This window comes from Girardinichthys multiradiatus, chromosome 3, assembly GCF_021462225.1.
Source record: "Girardinichthys multiradiatus isolate DD_20200921_A chromosome 3, DD_fGirMul_XY1, whole genome shotgun sequence".
In the NCBI taxonomy this organism is placed as follows: domain Eukaryota; kingdom Metazoa; phylum Chordata; class Actinopteri; order Cyprinodontiformes; family Goodeidae; genus Girardinichthys; species Girardinichthys multiradiatus.
Window position 1 is genome coordinate 5,638,659 of NC_061796.1, and position 23,899 is coordinate 5,662,557.

General features: G+C 42.2%; 1 protein-coding gene across 2 annotated transcripts in view; it reads left to right on the top strand.

Moving 5' to 3' along the window:
* The window catches only part of aplp1 (amyloid beta (A4) precursor-like protein 1), a 76,500-nt gene extending 52,849 nt beyond the window's left edge, over positions 1 to 23,651 (top strand). Inside the window, exons 5-17 of one of the 2 annotated variants that reach the window (XM_047359380.1) lie at positions 1,199 to 1,383; positions 1,472 to 1,770; positions 2,603 to 2,730; positions 3,933 to 4,007; positions 4,113 to 4,271; positions 4,448 to 4,576; positions 4,819 to 4,918; positions 17,190 to 17,357; positions 17,503 to 17,523; positions 17,656 to 17,714; positions 18,631 to 18,693; positions 18,832 to 18,975; positions 20,982 to 23,651. In XM_047359380.1, the coding sequence (XP_047215336.1) occupies positions 1,199 to 1,383; positions 1,472 to 1,770; positions 2,603 to 2,730; positions 3,933 to 4,007; positions 4,113 to 4,271; positions 4,448 to 4,576; positions 4,819 to 4,918; positions 17,190 to 17,357; positions 17,503 to 17,523; positions 17,656 to 17,714; positions 18,631 to 18,693; positions 18,832 to 18,975; positions 20,982 to 21,083 (1,632 nt within the window). In that variant the 3' untranslated portion in view covers positions 21,084 to 23,651. The remainder of the gene's footprint in view (positions 1 to 1,198; positions 1,384 to 1,471; positions 1,771 to 2,602; positions 2,731 to 3,932; positions 4,008 to 4,112; positions 4,272 to 4,447; positions 4,577 to 4,818; positions 4,919 to 17,189; positions 17,358 to 17,502; positions 17,524 to 17,655; positions 17,715 to 18,630; positions 18,694 to 18,831; positions 18,976 to 20,981) is intronic. The other variant, XM_047359387.1, reaches the window with a different exon arrangement.
* The last annotated feature ends 248 nt before the right edge of the window (positions 23,652 to 23,899 follow it).

Sequence of the window (23,899 nt, forward strand, 5' to 3'; positions counted from 1 at the left end):
GAGTCTTTGGAGGTTTGTCTCTACCAACTTTGCACATTTAGAGACTTAAACCTTTGCTCATTCCTTTCAAAAAAGCTCAAGCTCAATTAAGATGGACATAGAACATTGGTGAACATCAATTTTCTAACCTTGACACAAATCTTCAGTTTGGTTTAGTTCTTGACTTTGACTAGGCCACATGAATATGTTTTGTTTTAAACAATGTCATTGCAGCTCTAACGGTGTGTTTAGGCTCATCATGTTGGAAGGTAAATCTCAAGTGTTTTGCAGCCTCTAACATGATTTCTTCCACAATTCTGCTGTATTTAGCTCTGAAAAATGTCCCGTTCCCTGCTGAAGAAAAATATTCCCTCAGCATGAGGCTGCCAACAACATGTTGGGATAGTGTGTTCAGATTGATGTCCAGCTTTAGTTTTTAAATTAAGTATTTTGCTTGTAAGCCAAAAAGTTTATTTTTGGTCTTATCTGAGGCAATCACCTTCTTCTACATATTTTCTGTATACCTTACATGGCTTGTGGGAAATGTTTTATGGCATTCTTTCAATAATAGCTCTCTTCTTGCCCCCTTTCCTTAAAGGCTAGATGTGTAGATTGCACATCAAATAGTGAACAGTGTCTTGTGAGATGGTGAAACTTATAACCTAAACCTACTTTAAACATCTTCACAACTTTATCCCCAGCCTGTCTGCTTTGTTTCTTGTCTTCATGATGCTCTTTGTTCACTCGTGTACTTTAACAAACATCTGAGGCCCTCACAGAACAGCAGGATTTATACTGAAATTAAATTATTGACGGATGACTTTATTTATTAATTAGGTGATTTCTGGAGGCACTTGGTCGTGCTGGGTTTTATTTAGTGGTATCAGAGTAAAATTGGATGCATACAAATACATGCCACACTTTTATGATTTTTATTCCTGAAATATTGTGAAACAAAAATTGCCTTTCACTTTGCCATTATTTGCTGCATTGTGTTGGTTTGTCACATAAAATCCCAAGAAAGTACACTGAGGTTTGTGGTTGTACTCTAACACAATGTTCAAAAGTCCAAGGGGTATAGATACTTCTCCTAGGAACTGTACATATTTGTTAACATCTCAGCGGAGCTTTAATCTTTTAAAAAGGGACGATGCTGATAATGAGCATACCATAAATAGCATCTTTTGACTCCCTCTGTATATCTCTGTGCTTGTGTCAGGAATGCACCTCAGAGAATCTGGAGCTCCACAGCTACGGGATGCTGCTGCCCTGTGGTGACCACTTCCGAGGTGTCGAATACGTCTGCTGCCCGGGCAGGAGCAGCTCGAGCGGAAAAGGAGAGACAGAGGAAAAGGATGTCCCTCGGACGCGGGCATCCCAGAGTGCTGGAAAACTCAACTCTGTGTAAGATGACTCCACAGAACCGTTTCAAGGTTGCAGTTCTACATACTAGTAACCAGTGAGAGTGACGAGAATTGACTGTCTTTGGCAGCACCAAGGTGATGGCCCCCACTCCGAGCCATTCTCCGGACACAGACGTGGACGAGGCTGACATGGAGGAGGACGACGATGACGTGGTGGAGGAAGATGAGGAGGAAGATGAGGAGGAAGAGGAGGACGACATTGATGAGGACGAGGCAGAAGAAGAAGAGGCAACAGCTGTGAAGGACCGGGAAGAGTATGACCCTTTTGAGATAGGTCCTTATCAGACATCTGACTACTTGGATTCTTTTTACTACGACAAAAGCCACAAACCCACCACCTCTGCACCTCTTGTCAAGGGAGACAGCCGTGAGTAACCAGTTCATCCTTCTTCTATTTCTGAAACATTTGCAGCAAGATGAGCAGTAGGTGTGAAAAACAATGCAAAATTAGCACCCAGTGCCATCGCTATTGAATACGTCATCCCCGTAGATAAAGTTTTAAAACATATCATTACAGTACACCATGCATATGTAGCGCGTACCCATGCACGCTACATATGCATCTATGTATGTTTGGTACTTGATTTCCTTCCAGTTTAACTTCCCATCAGTGTTTTCTAACCCCTTTACCTCAACAAATGTTAATGTGAAAGTGTTTCACTTTAATCTGGTGCATAACATACATTTACAACCACAGCAAGGCCACAGCAGAGTTCGTGCTTGTGCACAGTAAATACAGAAGTCAAACAAGGCACATGAAAGATCCAGTCTTTCAATTTTCAAATTCAAATTTCAGGATGGTAAATCTGTGTGAAATAGCTAGAGTTGGAGCGTTGTCTTATTTTTTTAAGTTACTGTGATAAAAGGTTATTTTTGCTGAGATTTGAATTCAATCTAGAAGTGAAAGCAAAAGCCCCGAGTCTATGTTATCACTTGACTTTGGCCTTATTTATGACACATAAGTTTAGAAATAAAGCTTCTTTATTGCAAATAAAAAGTAGGTTAGAGGAACCACATGTCATTGCTTTCCCTTTAGCAAACTGCGCTTTCACAGATCTAAAGTCCAGACACCAAAATCTCAGTGCTCAGTCGTTGAACTGCCTAATGATTGTGTGTGTGGAAGGTCCATTTAATCATGGGGTAATTGCCATTTTTCTCATGCATCCACTAACAATCTGTTTACTGTTGTTTCCTTCCAGTTACCACTGCTCGCCCGACCGATGGGGTTGATGTTTACTTTGAGAAGCCTGTGGATGACACGGAGCACGCCAACTTCCTGCGTGCCAAAACGGACCTGGAGGATCGCAGGATGAAGCGCATCAATGAGGTGAATTTCACAGGGCGGGGAGCAGGTTGACTACATGTCAGTGCAAATACCTGGTTCTAACCCAACCTTTTACATATTTTAATGGGACTTTACACAGAAGACCATTACAAAGTAGCCTATAACATTGGAGTAGAAGGGAAATGATGAAAATGATTTTACAATAAAAAAATCTTACAAATGTGGAGTGCATTTGTACTCAGCCCCCCGTACAAAAAGAGCATTTATCAGGGAAGTAGCCAAGAGGCACATGGAAACACTGGAGGAGCTGGAGAAAACCACAACAAATGTGGCAGCTCTGTTGACCCAGTAGCACACTCTGCAAATCTGACCTTTCTGTGTGGCAAGAAGAAAGTCATAATTTATAGTTTTCTGCAAGCTGTATACGGGGCACAGCAGACACATGGAAGAAGATGTCCTGGGCATATGTGACCAAACATGAACTTACAATACAGGGCAATCCTGGAATTAACATATTAGGCTAATTTTCCAGCAGGAAAGCAACCCTAAACATACAGCCATAAATCAACGCATATTCATGTGTTAGAGTGGTAAAGTCAAAGGCCAGTCATAAATCCTATTGAGAATTTGTAGCATGATTGAAAATTGAGGCTTACGGATGCTCTGCATTTAGTCTGACGAAGCTCTTGGTCAGAATGGTCAAAAGCGCCAGTTTCTAGATGTGCAAAGCTTGTAAAGATATACCCATACCCAAAGACTTGCATAGCTGTTTGCAGGAAAAGGTGGTAATATATGCCACTTTATTTTTATTGGTAGAAACCCTTAAAAACATGCATAATTTTCCTTCTTGTATACAATTCTACAAAACTTTGTGTTTATCACTTAAACCCCCATAAAATACACTTCAGTCTGTGCTTGTAATTAGACAAAATGTGACAAAGTTCAATGGTATGTATACCTTTGCAAGGTGCAGTGTGTGATCCAGCTGCTTTGGGGAAACTGCATATTCCAAATAAAAGATGGAAAAATATAGATGTTATTTTCTGACATATGCTCTTTGTATGTTTAATAAATGGATTTTAGAACATGAGTTGTTATGACAATTTTTACAGTTTTCTAAATATTTTATGTTAATTTTGTTGAGTTACCATTAGTAGCCCATTTAGTAGTATTTAGCCAGCACGTTCTGGTCAGAGTGTTATTTCTACAGTGATAAAGTGAATTTGTGTTTTTCCATCTGTCAGATAATGAAGGAATGGGCAGAGGCTGACAACCAGTCCAAAAACCTGCCAAAGTCAGAGCGACAGGCCTTGAATGAGGTAGACAGAATTTTTAAAAATAATTTTCTCTGATTTTAACTCTGAGCAGAGCTTGCATTACACGTGTTCATCAGTTTATCAGCTTACTGTTTTTCTCACTTCCAGCACTTCCAGTCTGTGCTGCAGACACTGGAGGAACAGGTCGCTGGAGAGAGGCAGAGATTGGTGGAGACTCACCTCGCCAGAGTTGAGGCCATTCTCAACAACAACCGTCGTCTAGCCTTGGAGAACTACCTGACGGCTGTGCAATCTGATCCCCCTCAGGTAAATCCATCACGGCGTGCATACAAGGGCAGAAAATTGAAATTTATGTAAAGTGAACCCTGGTAATAATCCGAAGCAGGTTTTAGATTTCATGTTTTCTGGCAGCAAATGGACGAGTTTCTTTATTTCGCAGTGCTGTGTTTTCCTGACGGCTTCCTCTCTCTCTTAACTTCCAGCCTGAGCGTGTACTGCAGGCTCTGAAGCGGTACATGGCCGCAGAGCAGAAGGACCGCAGGCACACACTGAGACACTACCAGCATATTGTGGCCGTCGACCCACAGAAAGCTGAGCAGATGAAATTCCAGGTGGGTGCTTCAAGGATACGAGGTGGCTTTCTGCTGAGAGAGAAACTCAGAGAACTTTGTGTGCTGAAGTGTCTGCATGCATGACAGAGAAGTTTGTAATTTCAGAGCTGCTGGTCTCTACGCTATTAAAGTGACATAAAAGCCGGTCTTTGCTGGCTTTAAATGCAGCTCAGTGCAGATACCTGGTTCTAACTTCTGAGCTTTCACTTTTCTTTACAAATATGTATTTTTTCATTTTGCAGGTGTACACACATCTCCATGTTATCGAGGAGAGGATGAACCAGAGTCTTGCTCTGCTTTACAAGGATCCAACATTAGCTGAAGAACTACACAGTGACATTCGTAAGACAAACTGATGTTTTTTAACTCTTTGATTTTGTAGTCTGTCTTGTTAGGAAAAAGTTACATTCACTTACTCAAATTGTGGCTTCTTGTAAATTCTGGATCACAATTATATAAAAACCCAACTATGGTACAAGTATACATCCACTAATATTTGGTTTGTCTCCTAGCAAGTTGAGCTGCAACGCACTTTGTCTGTTGCCATCAACAAGCTTCTGCCACAAATCTGACAGGATATTTGACTTTACCTAAATTGGTTGGTTTCCTGGCACAGACCCAGATTTTAGGCACAGTAGACTTATTCTCAACTTACTGGTAGCCTGCCTTATCCACTACAAAACCAGTTTCAATGTGTTCTTGGTATTATTCTCCTGCTGGAAAAAGAATTTGTGGTCCATGTTTCAACCATTTAGCTGTTGATTTGAGGTGAAGTAAAAAAAAAAAAAAAAAAAGCCGCCTTTTTTTTCTTTTTTATTTCATCCACTCTCAGCAAAACAACTGCTCCTCTTGACGCTGCCATCATCATTATGCTGCCATTGCCATGCTTGGTGGCGTGTTTATAGGTTTGAAGGCCTCACCTTGAGTCCTCCAAACATTCTTTTTAGCATTGTGGCCCAGTTAACTACAACGTTGCCTTTTTGTCCTTGGTGATTGCTGCTCTTGTCACAGTGAACAGTATAGTTGGGCCTATCCAAAACACAAACCCAATAGTCCCCTATCTTCTTCACTTCCAGCACTGACACGGGCAGGTCGCAGTTGTAAGCACAGCCTTTTTAAGCTCGAACAAAAGCAACTCTCTTACCTTCACTGAGTAAACCACTTAGTTTGCAGCAGATCTGTAAAAAACTGACAGCATAACCGGACTGAAGCTTCTTTACTGAAACTCATAACCCATTTACACACTAACAGACCTCCTATGCAACTTCTTTTATTTGGACCCCCTGAGCCAAACTGAACCTGTGAGCCAAGTTCATCCTGCCCAGTTGCTAACTTTAATACACCTAACTAATCCAGGAATGAAAAACGAATCATACGGATTTCAAGTCAGGTACATACATTCCAATTAATCCTAACTATCGAACAGTGCAGTCAGATTCAGTTATTTATTTAAATTGGATAAAAAGTTTTTCTGTCTAAGGAAACCCAGCAGATTGCATCCAGTCAGAGATTTGCAGCATTCACTCCTCCTGGCTGAGCATGTAGAGACAGTGGAGAGTCACTGGCGTTGACTTTGCAGCAATCCCTCATACTGAGCATGCATGTAGCGACAGCAGAGAGGAAAAACTCCCTTTTAACAGGAAGAAACCTCCAGCAGAACCAGAACCAGGCTCAGTGTGAGCGGCCATCTGCCACGACCGACTGGTGGTTTTGAGAGAACAGAGACAGAGACACAAAGAGAACAAAGAAGCACTGATCCAGGAGTCCTTTCTATGGGAAGGAAAAGTAAATGTTAATGAATGTAGCTCCTTTAGTCGTTTCACCTAGAAAGAAAGAACAGATAAACTCTGAGCCAGTTTTCAAGGTTAGAGTATGAGAGAGAGCACATATAATTAGTGACAGTAAAAGCTCAGTCAGTAACTATGTCTAGGAGAAAAATAGGGTTAAACACTGAAAGACAGGGCCAAGTGTATCATCGGTAGAAGGTGAGCATTAAATGGTTGGCAGCAGAAGCTTGGATGGTGCCCCCCTCCAGGAAGGTGTCACAGGTAGACAGAGTCAGGTCAGGTGTAGCTGCTAGGAAGAGAAAAGAGAGAACAAAGTTAAAAGCTGAAATAACAGCAAATAATGCAAAATTGGAGAGTAGTGTGAGAATGTAGCAGAGATAGCTCAGGATAACCTAAGCCACTCTATAAGCTTTATCAAAAAGGAAAGTTTTAAGCCTAGCCTTAAACGTAGACCGGGTGTCTGCCTCACGGACTAAAACTGGGAGTTGGTTCCACAGGAGAGGAGCCTGATAACTAAAAGATCTGCCTCCCATTCTACTTCTAGAGACTCTAGGAACCACCAGTAAACCTGCTGTCTGAGAACGAAGTGCTCTGTTAGGAAAATATGGAACAATCAGATCTCTGATGTATGATGGAGCTAGATCATTAAGGGCTTTATATGTGAGGAGGAGAATTTTAAATTCTATTCTGGATTTAACAGGGAGCCAATGAAGGGAAGCTAAAATAGGAGAAATATGATCTATCTTTTTAATTTTCATCAGAACTCTTGCTGCAGCATTTTGAATCAGCTGAAGGCTTTTAACTGCATTTTGTGGACATCCTGATTTTAACGAATTACAATAGTCCAGCCTTGAAGTAACAAATGCATGGACTAGTTTTTCAGCGTCACTCCTGGATAGGATAATATCTAATTTTGGCAAAGGTGAAAAGAAGGAAATCCTAGAAACCTGTTTAATATGGGATTTAAATGACATGCTTTATTACCGGAGGTCAATTTAATGCCATCCAGGTTAAGTGACTGACTAAGCAGTTTCTTTTTCAAAGACTCCAGTCCAAAGACAACTTCTGTCTTGTCTGAATTTAGAAGCAGAACATTTGACGTCATCCAAGTTTTTATGTCTTCAAGACATGCTTGTAGTCTATCTGGTTGGGCTCATCAGGATTTATGGATACATTAAGCTGAGTATCATCAACGTAACAGTGAAAATTTATCCCATGCTGCCTGATAATTTTACCTATTGGAAGTATATACAGGGGTTGGACAATGAAACTGAAACACCTGTCATTTTAGTGTGGGATGTTTCATGGCTAAATTGAACCAGCCTGGTAGCCAGTCTTCATTGATTGCACATTGCACCAGTAAGAGCAGAGTGTGAAGGTTCAATTAGCAGGGTAAGAGCACAATTTTGCTCAAAATATTGAAATGCACACAACATTATGGATGACATACCAGAGATCAAAAGAGGACAAATTGTTGGTGCACGTCTTGCTGGCGCATCTGTGACCAAGACAGCAAGTCTTTGTGATGTATCAAGAGCCACAGTATCCAGGGTAATGTCAGCATACCACCAAGAAGGATGAACCACATCCAACAGGATTAACTGTGGACGCAAGAGGAAGCTGTCTGAAAGGGATGTTCGGGTGCTAATCCGGATTGTATCCAAAAAACATAAAACCACGGCTGCCCAAATCACGGCAGAATTAAATGTGCACCTCAACTCTCCTGTTTCCACCAGAACTGTCCGTTGGGAGCTCCACAGGGTCAATATACAGGGGTTGGACAATGAAACTGAAACACCTGGTTTTAGACCACAATAATTTATTAGTATGGTGTAGGGCCTCCTTTTGTGGATTGACGCTGTATTGGCCACAAAATGAGGCCCTACACCATACTAATAAATTATTGTGGTCTAAAACCAGGTGTTTCAGTTTCATTGTCCAACCCCTGTATATAGTCAAAAGAACTGGCCCAAGTACTGAACCCTGTGGTAATCCACAATTAACCCTGGAGTTTGAATTTACATGAATAAACTGGAATCTGTCAGACAGATAAGATTTAAACCAGCCTAGTGCTGTTCCCCTGATCCCTACAGCATATACCAGCATTTCTAAGAGAATATTATGGTCAAATGCAGCACTGAGATCTAACAGAACCAGTACAGACACAAGTCCATTTTCTGAGGCCATAAGAATATCATTAGTGACTTTCAGCAGAGCAGTTTCAGTGCTATGATGAGCTCTGAAACCTGACTGAAACTCTTCAAACAGATCATTGCTGTGTAAATGCTCACACATTTGATTAGCAACTATTTTCTCAAGAATTTTAGATAAGAACCGAAGATTGGATATAGGTCTGTAAATTATTAAATCATCTGGATCAAGCGAAGGTTTCTTAAGCAAAGGTTTAATTACAGCTACCTTAAAAGCTTGTGGTACATATCCATTTACTAAAGATAGATTAATTATATCTAAAATGGGGCTGGCAATCAGAGGGAACACGTCCTTAAATAATTTGGTTGGGATTGGGTCTAACATACAAGTTGAAGGTTTAGATGAAGCTAATATTTCTGATAACTCAGGAAGCTCCACAGGATCAAAACAGTCCAAACACAAATCAGGTTCTGCAGTTATTTCCAATGTTGTCTCACTTGCTGAGGATGAAGTAATCATCTTCGGGAGTATGTCAAAGATTTTATTTTTAATGCAATCAATTTTATTTAAGAAGAATCCCATGAAGTCATGACTGCTAAGAGCTAAGGGAATGGATGGCTCAACAGAGCTATGACTCTGTTTAAGTTTAGCAACTGTACTAAAGAGAAACCTGGGATTATTCTTGGTCTCTTCTATTAATGATGAGAAATAAGCTGTTCTAGCTTGGCGAAGTGTCTTTTTATACAACAGTACGCTATTTTTCCAGCTTAAGTAGGAATCCTCTAGGTGTGTAGAGCACCATTTTCTCTCCAATTTTCTAACATTGTGCTTTAAAATACGTAGCTCTGAATTAAACCAGGGAGCTAGCCTCCTATGAATGATTACCTTCTTTTTCAAGGGGGCTGCATTGTCTAATGCATCACGCAATGATGAAGAAACACTATGAACAAAAGAATCAATTTGTGAAGGGGAAGTAACAGAATTATTGCCCTCCACTGTGCTTTTCAGTGATAATGAGGAAATTAAAAGTGGAACAGATTCTTTAAAGGTTGTTACAGCATCATCTGATAATGATCTACTATAATGAAATTTTCTTTCAGGTGTGGAGTACTCGGTTAAATTAAACTCAAAGATTATTAAGAAATGGTCAGACAGGACAGGGTTATGAGAGAATATTGTTATGTCTTCACACTCAATGCCATATGTCAGCACAAGGTCCAGAGAATGAAGACAAAGGTGGGTAGGTTTGTTAATGTTTTGAGCAAAGCCAATTGAGTCTAAGATAGCCTAAATATAGCATTTAATGCTATCACTTTCAGTGTCAACATGAATGTTAAAATCCACCACTATAGTAACTTTATCTGTATTTAACACTAAATCAGATAAAAGGTCTGAAAACTGATCTAAAAATTGAGAGTAAGGGCCTGGTGGACGGTACAAAACAACAAACAGAAGTGGTTTTAGTGCTTTGCAATTTGGATGAGGAAAACTAAGGATTAAATATTCAAAAGAGTTGTAGCTATTGATTGGTCTGTGACTAATCAATAAATCAGACTGAAAGATGGTTGCTACTCCTCCTCGCCCAGTATTTTGAGGTATGCGAAAATTTAAATAATTAGTAGGAGTTGACTCTGTCATGGAGTGACATTTTGGACTTGTTGGTTTATTTTGTAATTTTGATTCTCCTTATGGCTCTTTGTTTATTTCTTAAGTTATTGTTTCTATGTTCCCCTCTAGTTTCTCTGTTTACTTTAGTTCATAGTTATTCTAGTTCTTTATTTCCTCCTCTGATTTATTCTCTTGCTTAGTTTGTGTTTTCTGTTTCAGTCCTTTCACCCATCCTCAGCCTTTGTATTTGTTTCACCTGTTCCTTGTCACACCTGTTCCCTGTGTCTTTGATTACCTGCCTTTTGTTCCCCTCTCTGTGCTCTGTGCATATTAGTTGTTCTGTTTGTTTAGTTCCTCGCTGGTTCCTTGTTTCTATGTCGGTGATGTCTATGCTTCGTTTATGCTACGCTACGTTTCTATGTCTATGCTTTGTCTATGCTTCGTTTAAGCTACGTGTACCATGACTATGTTTTGTTCATGCTTCGTTTTGCCATACTACCTGGAGTGTGGAATAAATTATGATGCGGCTACCGAGCTCTGTTCTGCGTTTTGGTCCGACCCACAGTCCTCCCTCGACATGACTCATTTATAGTAACATAATCCTCTTGCTGCAGCCAGGTTTCTGTGAGACAAAATAAATTAATCTGATTGTCACAAATCAAGTCCTTAATTAGCAAAGTCTTTGAAGAGAGAGATCTTATGTTCAGTAAGCCACATTTGTTTTATTTTTTTATGAGAATTTCATGATTTCCTCCTTTTAGATTATTTTTTAATCTATTCAATTTTGGTTGTGGGTCAGACACTGTCTTAATAGGGTAATGGGTAGGTAGCAGTACAGAAGCGGCAGAAAGGAGTGTTAAACTATGACCCTGCTTACTGGTTTGAACCCTGGGTTGTCAGAGTTTTGGAGAACTAATACCGTAAATTAGATCAGATTACTAGAAAAAAGAGCTGCTCCATCCAAAGTGGGATGGATGCCATCTCTCCAGATCAGACCAGGTTTTCCCCAAAAGGTTCGCCAATTATTAATGTGGCCCACGTCGTTTTATGAAATCTAGATTATGGTTATTATTACATTTAATATTCTTATTTATTTTGTTTTATTATGCCTGGCCTTCACTGAATACCTTAAAAGCCTTGAGGGCTTCCCAGTGGTGGACAGTGCTGTTCCAGCTGTTTCTGGTTTATGGCCAATCAGACATGTTATCCTTCCTGAGTTGTTAAAAGTTGTTAAAATCTTAATATTCCTTGCAGCTTCAGGTCCGATGGTTGAAAGTTCAATGAAGCAATTTTTTCCAACAGGAGAGTGATCCCTAACACTCAGATAACTGGTTTTGGAATGAATAAACAGGCTAACATGTTGCTTTTGAACAACCCAGACCTCAAGCCTGTAAAACATAGTAGACTGTGACTGCCAGGAAACAAAGAAAAATTTAAATAGTAATGAACTGTAACATTGCTTCCCTGAAGAATTGTAAATATCCTGGCAGAAGTATGCCAGGAGCTCGTTGATGGCTCTAAAAATGTACTCTAAACTTGCTAATTGACATGTAATCAAATATTAGTTGGGATGTATGCATATTTTTGAATTTGTATGTAATATTGTGATTCAAACTTATGTATCCAGTTCATGTTTTTAAAACGTTGCAGTAGTTTGTTCAAATTAATTTTTAAAAGCCCACAATGTCATAACTGTATTTTGTGGTGGACCAGAGGCAGACAAGCACGGAGAAAAGCAGAGTGGGATCAAAACTCCAACTTTAATTTTAAGAGTTCACTCACATGAAGGCGAGGTGCAGGGTGGCAAGATAATCCAGTTGACAGGGTATTTGAAAACAGAACTTAACAGAATCCAGTGCAAGGACAAACATCCAAAAGAGACATCTCACAAGAACATGGAAAAGACATAACGACACCACGTGGAACAAAGGATGAAGGCAACTTAAATACAGACAAAGGTGGACATGAAACAATAGGGCAGGTAATCAGAGGAACAGGGAACAGGTGGCACAAGGAGGCTAGGAGGTAGAGGGAGCAGGTGAACCTAATAAAACCAAAGCATGAGGAAAGGGACTAAAGACAAGACAGTAAGCAGACCTAAATGAAACTATAAACCAAGATAAAAATAAAGCATAAGAATCAAGGATAAACATGGACTGAAGGAAACTGAGAAACTGAAGGGAACACAACAACCTAAGCACTTAGGAAAATAGGAACCAAAAGAGAACCCTGACTAAAAAGTAAACAACCCTAAACAAACACTGACTGAACCAAAACTGAGGGTGAAGCAGAGGAAACGAGGACTAGAATAAAAGTAAACAATAACGAAAGTTACGTATGTAACTACGGTTCTATGAATCCCGGAAGACCGCCAGAGGCGGTGCTTCAAGCACTGAATGATCATTCTTGCGCATGCGCAGGTCGAGAAATTAATAACAACATTGTCACATGTGACCTACCGGTGGCTCACGTGAGTCTATATAGTCACATGACACCGGGTGTCCAGTCCCGACAATCTTCTTGCGAGCACGCGGAGACCGAGGGACCGAGCGCTCTGGCGGTCATCCGGGATTCATAGAACCGTAGTTACATACGTAACTTTCGTTCTATTTCATCCCTACTGACCGCCAGAGGCGGTGCTTCAAGCACTGGATGACGCATACCAACAGGGTCCCGAGGGATCCTACGGAGGCCCCAAGGAACACAGCAACACCACTAACCTCAGCGGGACGCAGAAGGCGGTTGCTCCAGTATTCCCTGCAAGGGATGCGGCGTGGCGACGTTCACCCTGTAAAACCTGGCAAAGGTGCTTGGTGCCGTCCAGGAAGCAGCTTCACAAATGGCCTCCAGAGGCCATGCGGTCATGGCAGCCCACGAGGTGGAGAGGCTCCTAGTGGAGTGACAGCGCACGCCGCTCGGCAGGGGCTGATCCTGCAAGGAGTAAGCCACAGAGATCATCTCCATAATCCAACGTGCCAACCGCTGTCTAGAAAGGGCCTGACCTTTCCGAGAGCCAGCATAACAAACGAAGAGACAGTCAGTCCGACGAATGGGTGCCGTGGAGCGGACATACGCCTCAAGCGCTCGGGCAGGGCAAAGAGGCTCAGAGGGGGCACCAGGATTAAATCGGGAAAGCCGGAGTGGCAGCACACTGCCAGCCACTGCAGGCACCTTTGGCACAAAGGGCGGACACAAGCGCCTGGCACCCTTCAGGAACAGCGTGACATCCCCATGCCGGCCAACAGAGCAACCACCAAACCCAACATGCCAACGGGAAATGGCTGCTACATACACCTTCAAGGTGGAAGGGGATCACCCTAGATCCAGCAACTCCTGGAGGAAGGACAGCAAATGGGTAACAGGACAGCGAATAGGGTCCAGTCCCTTACCACGGCACCAGCCGGCAAAGACCGCCCATTTAGCACCATAGGCGGCCCGCGTGGATGGTGCCCATGCACCAGTCATGGTCTGTCCAACCCTGCCTCCATAATGGGAGAAGGCAGAGCCTGCACCTGTAGAGGCCAAAGCCAGAGTTTCAGGCGGCCCGGATCGGGATGGAGAATCCGGCCTCCCATCTGGGAGAGGAGGTCTCTCCTGGAGGGGAGGCACATCGGCAAGCTGGAGCAGAGCCTGTGCAGCAGAGGAAACCAGGTCCTCCCTGTCCAAAAGGGGGCTACCAGCAGGAGCTCGTGCCTGTCCTGAAGAACCCTCAGAAGCATCTGGGGGATCAGGGGAAACGGGGGAAAGGCGTAGAGAAGGGTCCGGGGCCAATCGTGTGCCAGTGCGTCGCAGCCCAGAGGACTAGCATTGTCCATCAGGGAAAACCAGAGGGGACAGTGAACTGCATCTCTTGAGGAAAACAGGTCCACCTCTGCCCTGCCGAAGGTGGCCCAAATGCGATCCACCACCTCCGGGTGAAGCCGCCACTCCCCTGGAAGTGGCACCTGCCGAGACAGAAAATCCGCGGAGACATTCTGCGGACCTGGAATATAGGCTGCCCTGAGGCTGGGAAGGCATGGCGCCGCCCAGACCAGGAACCGCCGGGCCAGGGACAGTAGTCTCAGAGACCTGGACCCTCCTTGGTGATTTACATGGAAGACAACCGTGGTGTTGTCCGACCGGACCAACACATGTCGTCCTAGCAGCCCTGGAAGGAAAGCACGGAGGGCCAGGAACACAGCCATCAGCTCCAGAACATTGATATGGACCCCGCACTGCCGCGGGGACCACACCCCCTGAGCCGCACGGACTTGCCAGGTCGCTCCCCAACCCTTGGAGGAAGCATCCGTATGGACGACTTCCCTCCGACACGGAAGGGGGCCAAGCGGGACACCCGCCATGATGTAGGACCCGTTCTGCCACTGGGACAGAGACTGTAGGCACCGAGGCATGCCCAGAAGACGCAGCCACTCCACAAACCGTGGAGCCCTGCCAAGACGGAAGCTCGGAAGCACGGCCAGGATATCGCCGACGCGCCGAGGAGAAGGACAGGCGGTCATGGAACCAGAATCTAGAACCATGCCTGAGAAAATAGTCACCTGGGAGGGGGTCAGGCTGCTCTTCTCCAGGTTCACCCTCAAACCCAGCTGACGTATGTGGTCGAGCACCGTCCGGGTGTCTCGGATCGCCTGATCGCGGGTTGCAGCACAAATAAGCCAGTCGTCCAAATAGGGCAGGATCCGCAGTCCCCGTGCCTGCAGGGGGGAAAGGGTTGCTGCCACACACCGGGTGAACACCCGAGGACAGAGGGAAAGACCAAAGGGAAGAACCCAGAACTGGAAGTGCCTCCCGTGAAAGGCAAAGCGGAGAAAACGCCAATGGTCCGGAGCAATGGGGACATGAAAATAGGCGTCCTCCAGGTCGATAGCCGTGAACCAGTCTCCCGGGGAGATCGCCTGCAGAACCTCCCGGGTGGTCAACATACGGAAAGGTAGAACCTTGAGAAAATTGTTCAGACCCCGGAGGTCCAGAATTGGACGAAGACCGCCAGTCTTCTTGGGAACCAGAAAATAAACTGAATAAAAACCCCCGGGATCCCGCAGTGGGTCCACCGGAACAATCGCACCCTTGGCCAGCAAGGTGCAGATCTCCCGGTCCAGGGCCCGAGCCTTCATTGGATCACAGATGACCGTCATCTTGGCCCGGCTGGGGGTAGGAGGCCGGCGGCGGAACTGAAGACGGTATCCCCGGGACAGAGTGGACAACACCCACGAGTCCGGGGCGTGAACAGCCCAATAACTGAGCTGGCCCGGGGAGAAAAACCCCACTGCCGGTTCCAGAACATCACCGGCGGGCCCCCTGGCCCCGGGAGGGCCTGGGGAAACGCCGACCAGGATGAGCAGACCGAACTGGGCGCAAACCCTGGGCCCCACCATGATCCCCTTGGGCCCTAGTCGGTCTCTGTCCAGGAGCCGTGCCTGTGGACCCCAAGAAAGGGAAAGGAGGGGGAAGGGAACCCCGGAACGAGTGCCTAGCTGCCCCGGCAGCAACTGGCTGGCGGGGAGATCTATGGAGACCCGCCAGCTGCTGCCGTGTTCTTGAGGCCTGGGCTGTACGCTCCAAGGGCTCCAGTGCAGCGGAACCGAAGAGTTCCCCCGGAACCACAGGAAGAGCCCTCAGCGTTCTCCTGCAAGGCTCGGTCAGGGGCGATTGCGCCAGCCACACCTGGCGCCGAGCATGGACCAATGTAGAGAGCGTGCGACCAGGCTCACGTGTCAGAGAGGCGTCCAACAAGCCCTGAGTTGACTGGTCCAAGGGAACCGACTCCAACGAGGAGGAGAGGCCCAACATCAGATGGGAGAGTGAGTTCCCTATGCGGCCCATCCGGGCACCTGAGTCGTAGGCCCTACACAGTAAATCGTCCGTGACACGGCATTGTGGTCGTGGACAACGGGCATTAGTCCTCAACGCCTCATCGGGAGGAACGATGAGGGAGGCAATGGCAGACTCGACAGGGGGCATGCAGCCCAACCCGAACTTGGGTGCCTCGTGTATGGCAGCCAGGGCCCTGCCCTCCGCTGTGGGGCGGGAAAAGGCCCTTGTGTCAGTCCAGCAAGCATGCAGCTCCTGGACGTATTCTGCTGAGGGAGGAACAACAAAGGCAGTCTCGGCATCACGGCGCCTAAAGAAGGCGCTAGATGGAGCAGGCTGGGCCAGGGGAACGTCCAGCTGCAAACGGCCCAGAGCAGTTTTAATAGCCGCAGACACCGGTTCCCCAAACAGGAATAAACAAAAGCGAGCAGTAAACTACTGCCGAAACTAAGCGGACTCAGCACGAGCAGAAAACGCCACCTGCGAGTCAGACAATCAGGAATAGCAACGTATAAATGAATGAACGGACTCAGCACGAGCAGAAAACTCTACCGGCGAGCCGAACAAACTTACCAGAAACCCAGGAAGAAAAGGCAGCTTGCGCAGCCTCTGGAGGGCAGAATCATCCACAGCTCCAATCACAACGATCACGAGGCTCCCAGCAGCAAGCAATAAGAGGAACAAACAAACACAAGTCAACACCTGGGACTGGACTCCCGGTGTCATGTGACTATATAGACTCACGTGAGCCACTGGTAGGTCACATGTGACCATGTTGTTATTAATTTCTTGACCTGCGCATGCGCAAGAATGATCATTCAGTGCTTGAAGCACCGCCTCTGGCGGTCAGTAGGGATGAAATAGAACTAAAGGTAACCTATAAAGGAGGAAATAGAGAACAAGGATAAACAAGAGGAACAAGGCTAAAGGGGACCGGAGGACTAATAACAATAATAATAATAATAATAATGAAACCATTCAAAGAACAAGAGAGCAACGCCAAGGGAACAAAGGGTGAGAGAACACACTGGGGGGCAGAAGAAAACTAGAACTGTAGGAAAAACAGAAAACACAAATACAAAACCATAAACAAGAAACCTCTAGTAAACAGTCAACAAAACAAAACACAAAGTCCAAAACCTCACATCCTGACACACAATGAATATGACATTCCTGGAGATGTTCACTGCATGCAAACCTTTCCCCAGAACTCCATATTAGCATTAATAAGTTGTGTTTTTTGTGCATCCTTACAGAAGAGCTGGTGAAGGCAGAGCGAGGGGACATCAGCGAGCTTATGACCACCTCCTTCTCTGAGACTCGCACCACTGAAGAGCTTGTACCAGCTGAGAGTGAGGAAGAGAAAGATGATGAAGAGGAGGAGGAGAGGGCCTTCCAGAACCGCCCCTATCCTCCTCGCATCGGTACTTACTCAGTTATTACTCATGCACCACCTACATCCTTTAGTTTTTCAATCATTTGTGAGGAAGTGTAAAATGATGATCTGCTCCTCGCCCATTAGTCTTGTTAATGATGCTTTATTTCTCCCCTCGCTTCGGTTTCTCCTAGATCTACAGTCTAATAAGAAAGGTGAGCTGCAGTTAAGCATCATTTAACCACAGACTACATTGTGCACTTACAGTAATTACGGCAATTTATTTATGTTAACATTTTCCCATAGATTACTATGCTAATCCTGTTTTATCTTCCTTGTATGTACAGAGGATGAGTTTGATTATACCACATTTGAGAGAGGCCCTACTTATGAATATGAGGAAAAGGTAAGCTGATGATTATATTAGTCTATGTCTTCAGATAGGAATTTGATATTTGCCCAGTCTGAGTTTATTAGACAGAAGTGGTTAATGTAAGAACATGTCCATTTTATTAAAAGCATTTTTGCAGGGGTATAACGTCAAAACGTTAAATGGGGTAACGAAATTTAGAGGCTGAAACGTATATACACAGTGATATATGTCAACCTTTTATTTCTGTGAATTTTTATGATTATGGCCTACAGATTTTATGATGGTTGCAAACCAATAAAAAAGGTAGACTGGTTGACAGCTCCACTGACCTTCTAACTTGCTAGCTTCCAATGGCAGGCCCATGCCTTGAATCTCCTCCAAACTCATGAACAGACTTCACAATCCTCTCTAGGCTGTGGTTATTCCTGCTTCTTGTACACCTTTTTTGACAGCACTTCTCCTTCCACTAAACCTTCCATTATCATGCTTGGATACAGGTTGCACGGTGGTATATTATAATAATAAAATATATAGTAAGATAATAAATTTTAAGTGTCAAGGCCTCACAATCTGCATAACTTTATTAAATTTGGGTAGTTGGATGGACTCTAAGTGGCCTTAATGCCTAGGCTAGGTTTTTGGTAGTCAAGATGCTAATGCTGAAGGTAAGTGGTGGGGACATTGTATAATTGTAAAGAAAGAAAAGAGTCAGAAAAATGTCAGTTAATCATAATCGATATGTCCGTTCCAACTTTCAGCAATAGTATCAGTTATATTTTTTTTCTGATGTTCTGATACTAGTTTTACATATTCTAATTTTCTTAGAAACTGAATTACCTGTAAGCCATAAGCATGAACTTGAACTGAATCACAGAAGTAAATGAACTTTTTGATGATATTATGATTTATTGAGATGCGCCTTACAATTGTATACTTTCTGTTCCTACAGATTAACACTTCTGCTGAGCTGAAACAGGTGGTCAAGCCCAATGAGATTGCAAGGGATGAGCTGGTAAGAGCTTATGTATTTAAAAATGGTTGGGTCTTTGAAATAATTGTGAATTAATAAAATACAATAAAAACGATGCATTTGACTCTGGTCTGAAATTTCCATGTTGCTTAACATTACATATTTTGCTTTCTTTCAAAGCAACCCGATGCCCTTGAGACATTTAACCGTGGCGCCATGGTTGGGTTGCTGGTGGTGGCCGTGGCTATTGCCATGGTGATGGTAATCAGCCTGCTGTTGGTGCGCAGAAAGCCATACGGCACTATTAGCCATGGCATCGTGGAGGTACGACCCAACCCAGACCTTCATTTGAAGCTTATGGATGTAAAAAAAAAAAAAGCTGTTGTCATTGTTTTATTGTTATAATTTGGCAGTAGGTTGTGCTCCTTTGTCTCAGTTTACATAAAAACATTTTAAAAAATCAAGATAATACATAGTCATTTAACCAATAAAATCAGGTTCAAATTGTTTTTTTTGCCTACTATATTAACTTTTTATCAGATACTGATGCTGAAAGTCTGTTTCACATAGAACATTATCATCAATGAACCACAGACACATCATCAGGCTTGATAACCACAAACGTTTATGTAAATAACTGCTTAATGTGAAAGTGACACACCGTAAAAGGTTTGAGATATGAGTTGTTTAAGTTTCTTTGGAACCAACACACTTGTTTTTAAGACATCGTTTTGTCTTAATGAGCCTACCACCTAATTTTAGCTGCACCCTTCTAAGATGGTGCAATCTTTCTTCACTTCAACAGGACATGAGTCATGTAGCTAACAAAATCATTGAATTTCAGCCATGTTAACTCTGTCTACTGTTAAGATCTATAACAAACTCTAAACAGCACCCTTAACATTGTCATCCCTGATAAATATATGTACAAAGTCCTAAAATATACTTTTTTAAATTGTATTTCAGTAGAATAATTTATAAGTAAAAAGTCAATAAAAATGCAAGCTTTAATTTAAGGACAAAAATAATTGTTTTTAGCAAAATTACTAGTGGCACACTTATTGGCAACCCCAATTATTAATATTTATTAAATTTAACTGAAGCATTTCTTGTCATTTATGTTTTAATTTTTAAATTTAAGTGTCTTAGAACTTTTTATTAGCAATCTAGGACATGTAACACAGGACCCCATTGTTTTTGCCACTCAACAAAATGGGGAAGACAAGAGAACATGCCATTTGAGTAGGGCAGATTGGGGTTGATTTTCATTCATTAGAAACTGGCAACAAGTCAGAGCAATAAAAATAACTGGAACTGTGACAAACAAGACTGGACGAAGTTGACTTGAAACCAGACAATCTTCGTCCAGTGAACACAATGTAAGGGGAAGTAGCAACCAGCAACTAAAACCTGGAAATAATATAATACTTTTGGCCATTTTGAATGTAACCAATGTAATAACTTGCCAGTAAGTTTTTGAATCGTAGCATTTTTGCAATTAACTGTGTTACAAACGTACAACCACTGCTCTCTTCCTGAATTCTAGCACATTCCACTCATTGAACTATCTAGCAAACGTGCTTCACATGAGTTAATTAAATGATATTTATCCATACATGACATTGTGAATTTACATGTCTAAGCTAATGGGGAGTATTATAAATGAAGATATAGTACAACAAATATTTATTCCATTGGGATCTAAAACCATTATTAAGGAGAGAGTGCTGCCTCGTATGTATCTTTGAATAAATTAAAATGATTATGCCCTACACAAAAAAACCTTATTTCTCAGAAAGGCACTCCAGTTTGTCTATTATTACATCATCTACAGCAGTTATCACGGTGTCAAAGGATTACTTTAATGCTACACCGGTAAGATAAAAACGTATAACCTTATTAGCAAAATGTTATCAAGTCATTGGCTCAAAAACTTTATATTATTGGCAGGTTATTATTTTATCAGCTTCATTATATGTAAAATGACTTAAATTACTGAATTATAGGAAGATATGACCTTGTTCTCCATTCTTACACTATTGGTTGATGCAGGGAGGTAAGAAAATCTGCCAAGTTCACTGTTACAGAACTGCTGCAAACAGTGGCAGTATATTAAAGAGTTGTGCTACTGTAATTGAAGATTCATTTTTTCAGGCTTTTTACATAGCTTTACCAAGTGTGTCCTTAGTTATTTATACAAATCTATGCACTTCTTGATTCAGTCAAAGTGACGTTATAGGTTTTTAATAAAAAAAAATTGTTTTCTTCCCAGCCTTTTTCTCACATATTTTTCTGCGATGTTATAACTCAAGCTCTTTTTTTTTTCGCAGCAGGTGGACCCTATGTTGACACCGGAGGAAAAGCAGCTCAACAAAATGCAAAATCATGGCTACGAGAACCCTACCTACAAGTTCTTTGAGCAGATGAACTGAAGCACTGGATGCTACCAGCAAGTCATGCCTGACCACATGTTTTGTCCCCCCTCCCCACCCGTCCTCTCACTCGTCCTTAAAGTGGTGTCCCAGCTGCACTTCCTGTGACAGATTTATGATGTGTTGCATATTTAAATTAACTGACAAAGTACTAGGGTGCTTTCCCATCACCAGTTAATCGCATCATAATGTGATTAACGAGAGATTATACAATCCTATAAAATTTATTGTAGTCAAATGTTCCTTTTGGGTAGGCAGAGCTACAACATTTCATGATCGTGGAGACCATCCATCTCATCCCTGTGGCATGACTTGACCTACTGCTCCTCACTATAAAACTGAATTTTGAATGGTCCATAATGCTTTATTATTATTAGTATTTATTTTTCATTAGTAATTTTTTCGTTGAGATTGTACCACAGTTAGATTTATCTGTATTGATGAGTGTGAATGGCAGCCTAGCTGATAATCAAGCTAAAGACCTCCACAAGTTACTATGACAACTGTAGGCAAAGATGTGGAGGTTTCGAATGTATCACACAAACAGGCTTGAATTTAAAAACACAGAAAAACACAAATTAGTATGAAAACACTCTATGTGGTGGCGGTACAAAAAATATTTAGACTTCTGAATAAGAATTGTTTGGCAAAATATACCCAAAATTAAATTTAGCTCATTTACTTTTTCATTGTTCGGCTTTCAAAACAAGCTGTACTGCAGAATAATCAGAAGTCTGTTCTTTTACTGAAAGCATGACAATTTTGGTGTATGATGCTGCAGTATTTATTTGTGTTGTTCCTGTCATTGCTTTGAAGAGTCCAAAATGTTCCAAAGGGACACTGTAAATAACGTAAGAAGTACCTGCAACTAGATGTAGACATTTCTATGATTAATTTGCATCAGTGTAATGGAAAATACGTTTAAAAAAAAGAAAAAGAAATAATAAACACATTGTGCTGTTATGAGAAGGAGAAACAATTTCCTAACATGGCTGATTGAAAACGGACTGTTGTAAAAACCAGCACAAGACAATGACACAGCAACTACTTTCTGAATGTATTCGAGGTAGACGTTGAGATTCCTCCCTCTTTTACTTTTAATGCATCACTCCCCATGTAGTAAAGGTCAGTAGGAGTAGCACACTTCGACACATTTAAGGGACTACTTACCCCCGTACCCTCGTCATCACTTTGTGTAGCAGCCTGTTTATTTCTACTTTTGAGCAGAGGGATTATTTAAAATAAATCCTGCACAGAGCGGTAAAGTGTAAAAATGGGCACAGCTATGGTATTGGGTCACCATAAAAAAGTTATGTCTGGACAAATGGCATGCTAGTCATGCTCTTTTTTTAGTAAATCGATTTGACCTAATAAAACTTATCAACACTGGATTATAGAAGTCTTTAGAAGCTTTATTTAGGTCTCCTCGTAGAAAAGCTTTTGACTGAATGACTCATTGTAGTTCTTTATATTAATGATCAACTTGCAACCCTATATAGGCGAGTCAAAAAAGGGATTGCCCCTTTTAATTCTGTCTAACTGTTTACGGCTTAATGTGTCAGTTTGATTTCCTTTAGCCGCTAAAGTTGATTATTGGTCACCTTGATTAGAAAAGGTCACACTGTGGAGTTTAACGGTCTTTAATTATGTGTGTTAGTAAAAATAATGCCATATTGGTTTATGGCTGCTGGCAGTTTTACATAAAGATCCTTAAAGGGGGGGGGTCTTTTTCTTTTGTTGTGCTTTCTTGAAAAAAATAAATCAAGGTTTGCCATAATTTTGTTTGTCTCGTCAGGTGGGTTAAAAAGCGGGTTGTGGTCGTGTTATGACAGGATAGGAGACGTCGAAGCCCCGTGTATAAAGTGTACAGCTCCGTTAGTGAATGAAAACATCGTATGTTCACAGTTTAAGTCAGTCGATCTTGTAATGATACTACTGAAACCATAGATGAGAATAAGCTTGCCTGTGTTTCCCAAACCACCGAAGGTTTCCTACCAGCATTTAGCAAAACTCAACATGGTGTATACTCTTGTTACTCAAGTCACATTTGTACTGAGACATACTGATTCAGATTCTAGACTTCTTCGTTGGTCCGTCCCCTTACTCCCAGATAAAAATATAAACTATGTTATTGAGGTTTTAATGGCTGCATTATTGCCTTTTACAATGCTGTGTTTTGGTTGTAACTATTCTGTATTTTTTATTTATTATGTAACAATCGGTTGGATCAAGGGTCATGTATTTCACGTGTAAATTACAAGCATGTACGAGACAAACAGATAATACTGAAGCAATGTGAATCCTAATTGACCTACAGTGGCATTAAGCACAACTAAATTGTCTGTTTTTGTAAAGGCTGCAAGATGTAAAACTGGTGAAACAATGTAAATCTGAAAGAGCTGTTCTTTACTTTCATTAAAACCTTTGACCAAAGACATGCTCCATGACTTCTGGAAACAGATTACTTTATTTGGCAAAGTGTTCCTGTGTAACTGTACTGCAAACAATCTGGCAAATAAAAACTGGTTGAGTTCATTAAAAGTGTAATAAAGATGAATGACCCCTTAAGTGTCATCGGTGTGTTTTCTGACACAGGTACATGTCTATGAAATAAAGTATTGAACAGTTATTTTTTTCAGTAGTTCAGTTTAAAAAGTCAATAATACATAGATTCATCACACATAAAATAATACATTTCAAGGGTTTTTTTTTCTGTTCATTTTGATTATTATGGCTCACATGTAAAGAAATTCAAGGACCTCAAGAAACATAAACTATGTGACTTTTTCAACCTCACTTTTTTCTTCCATTCAGCC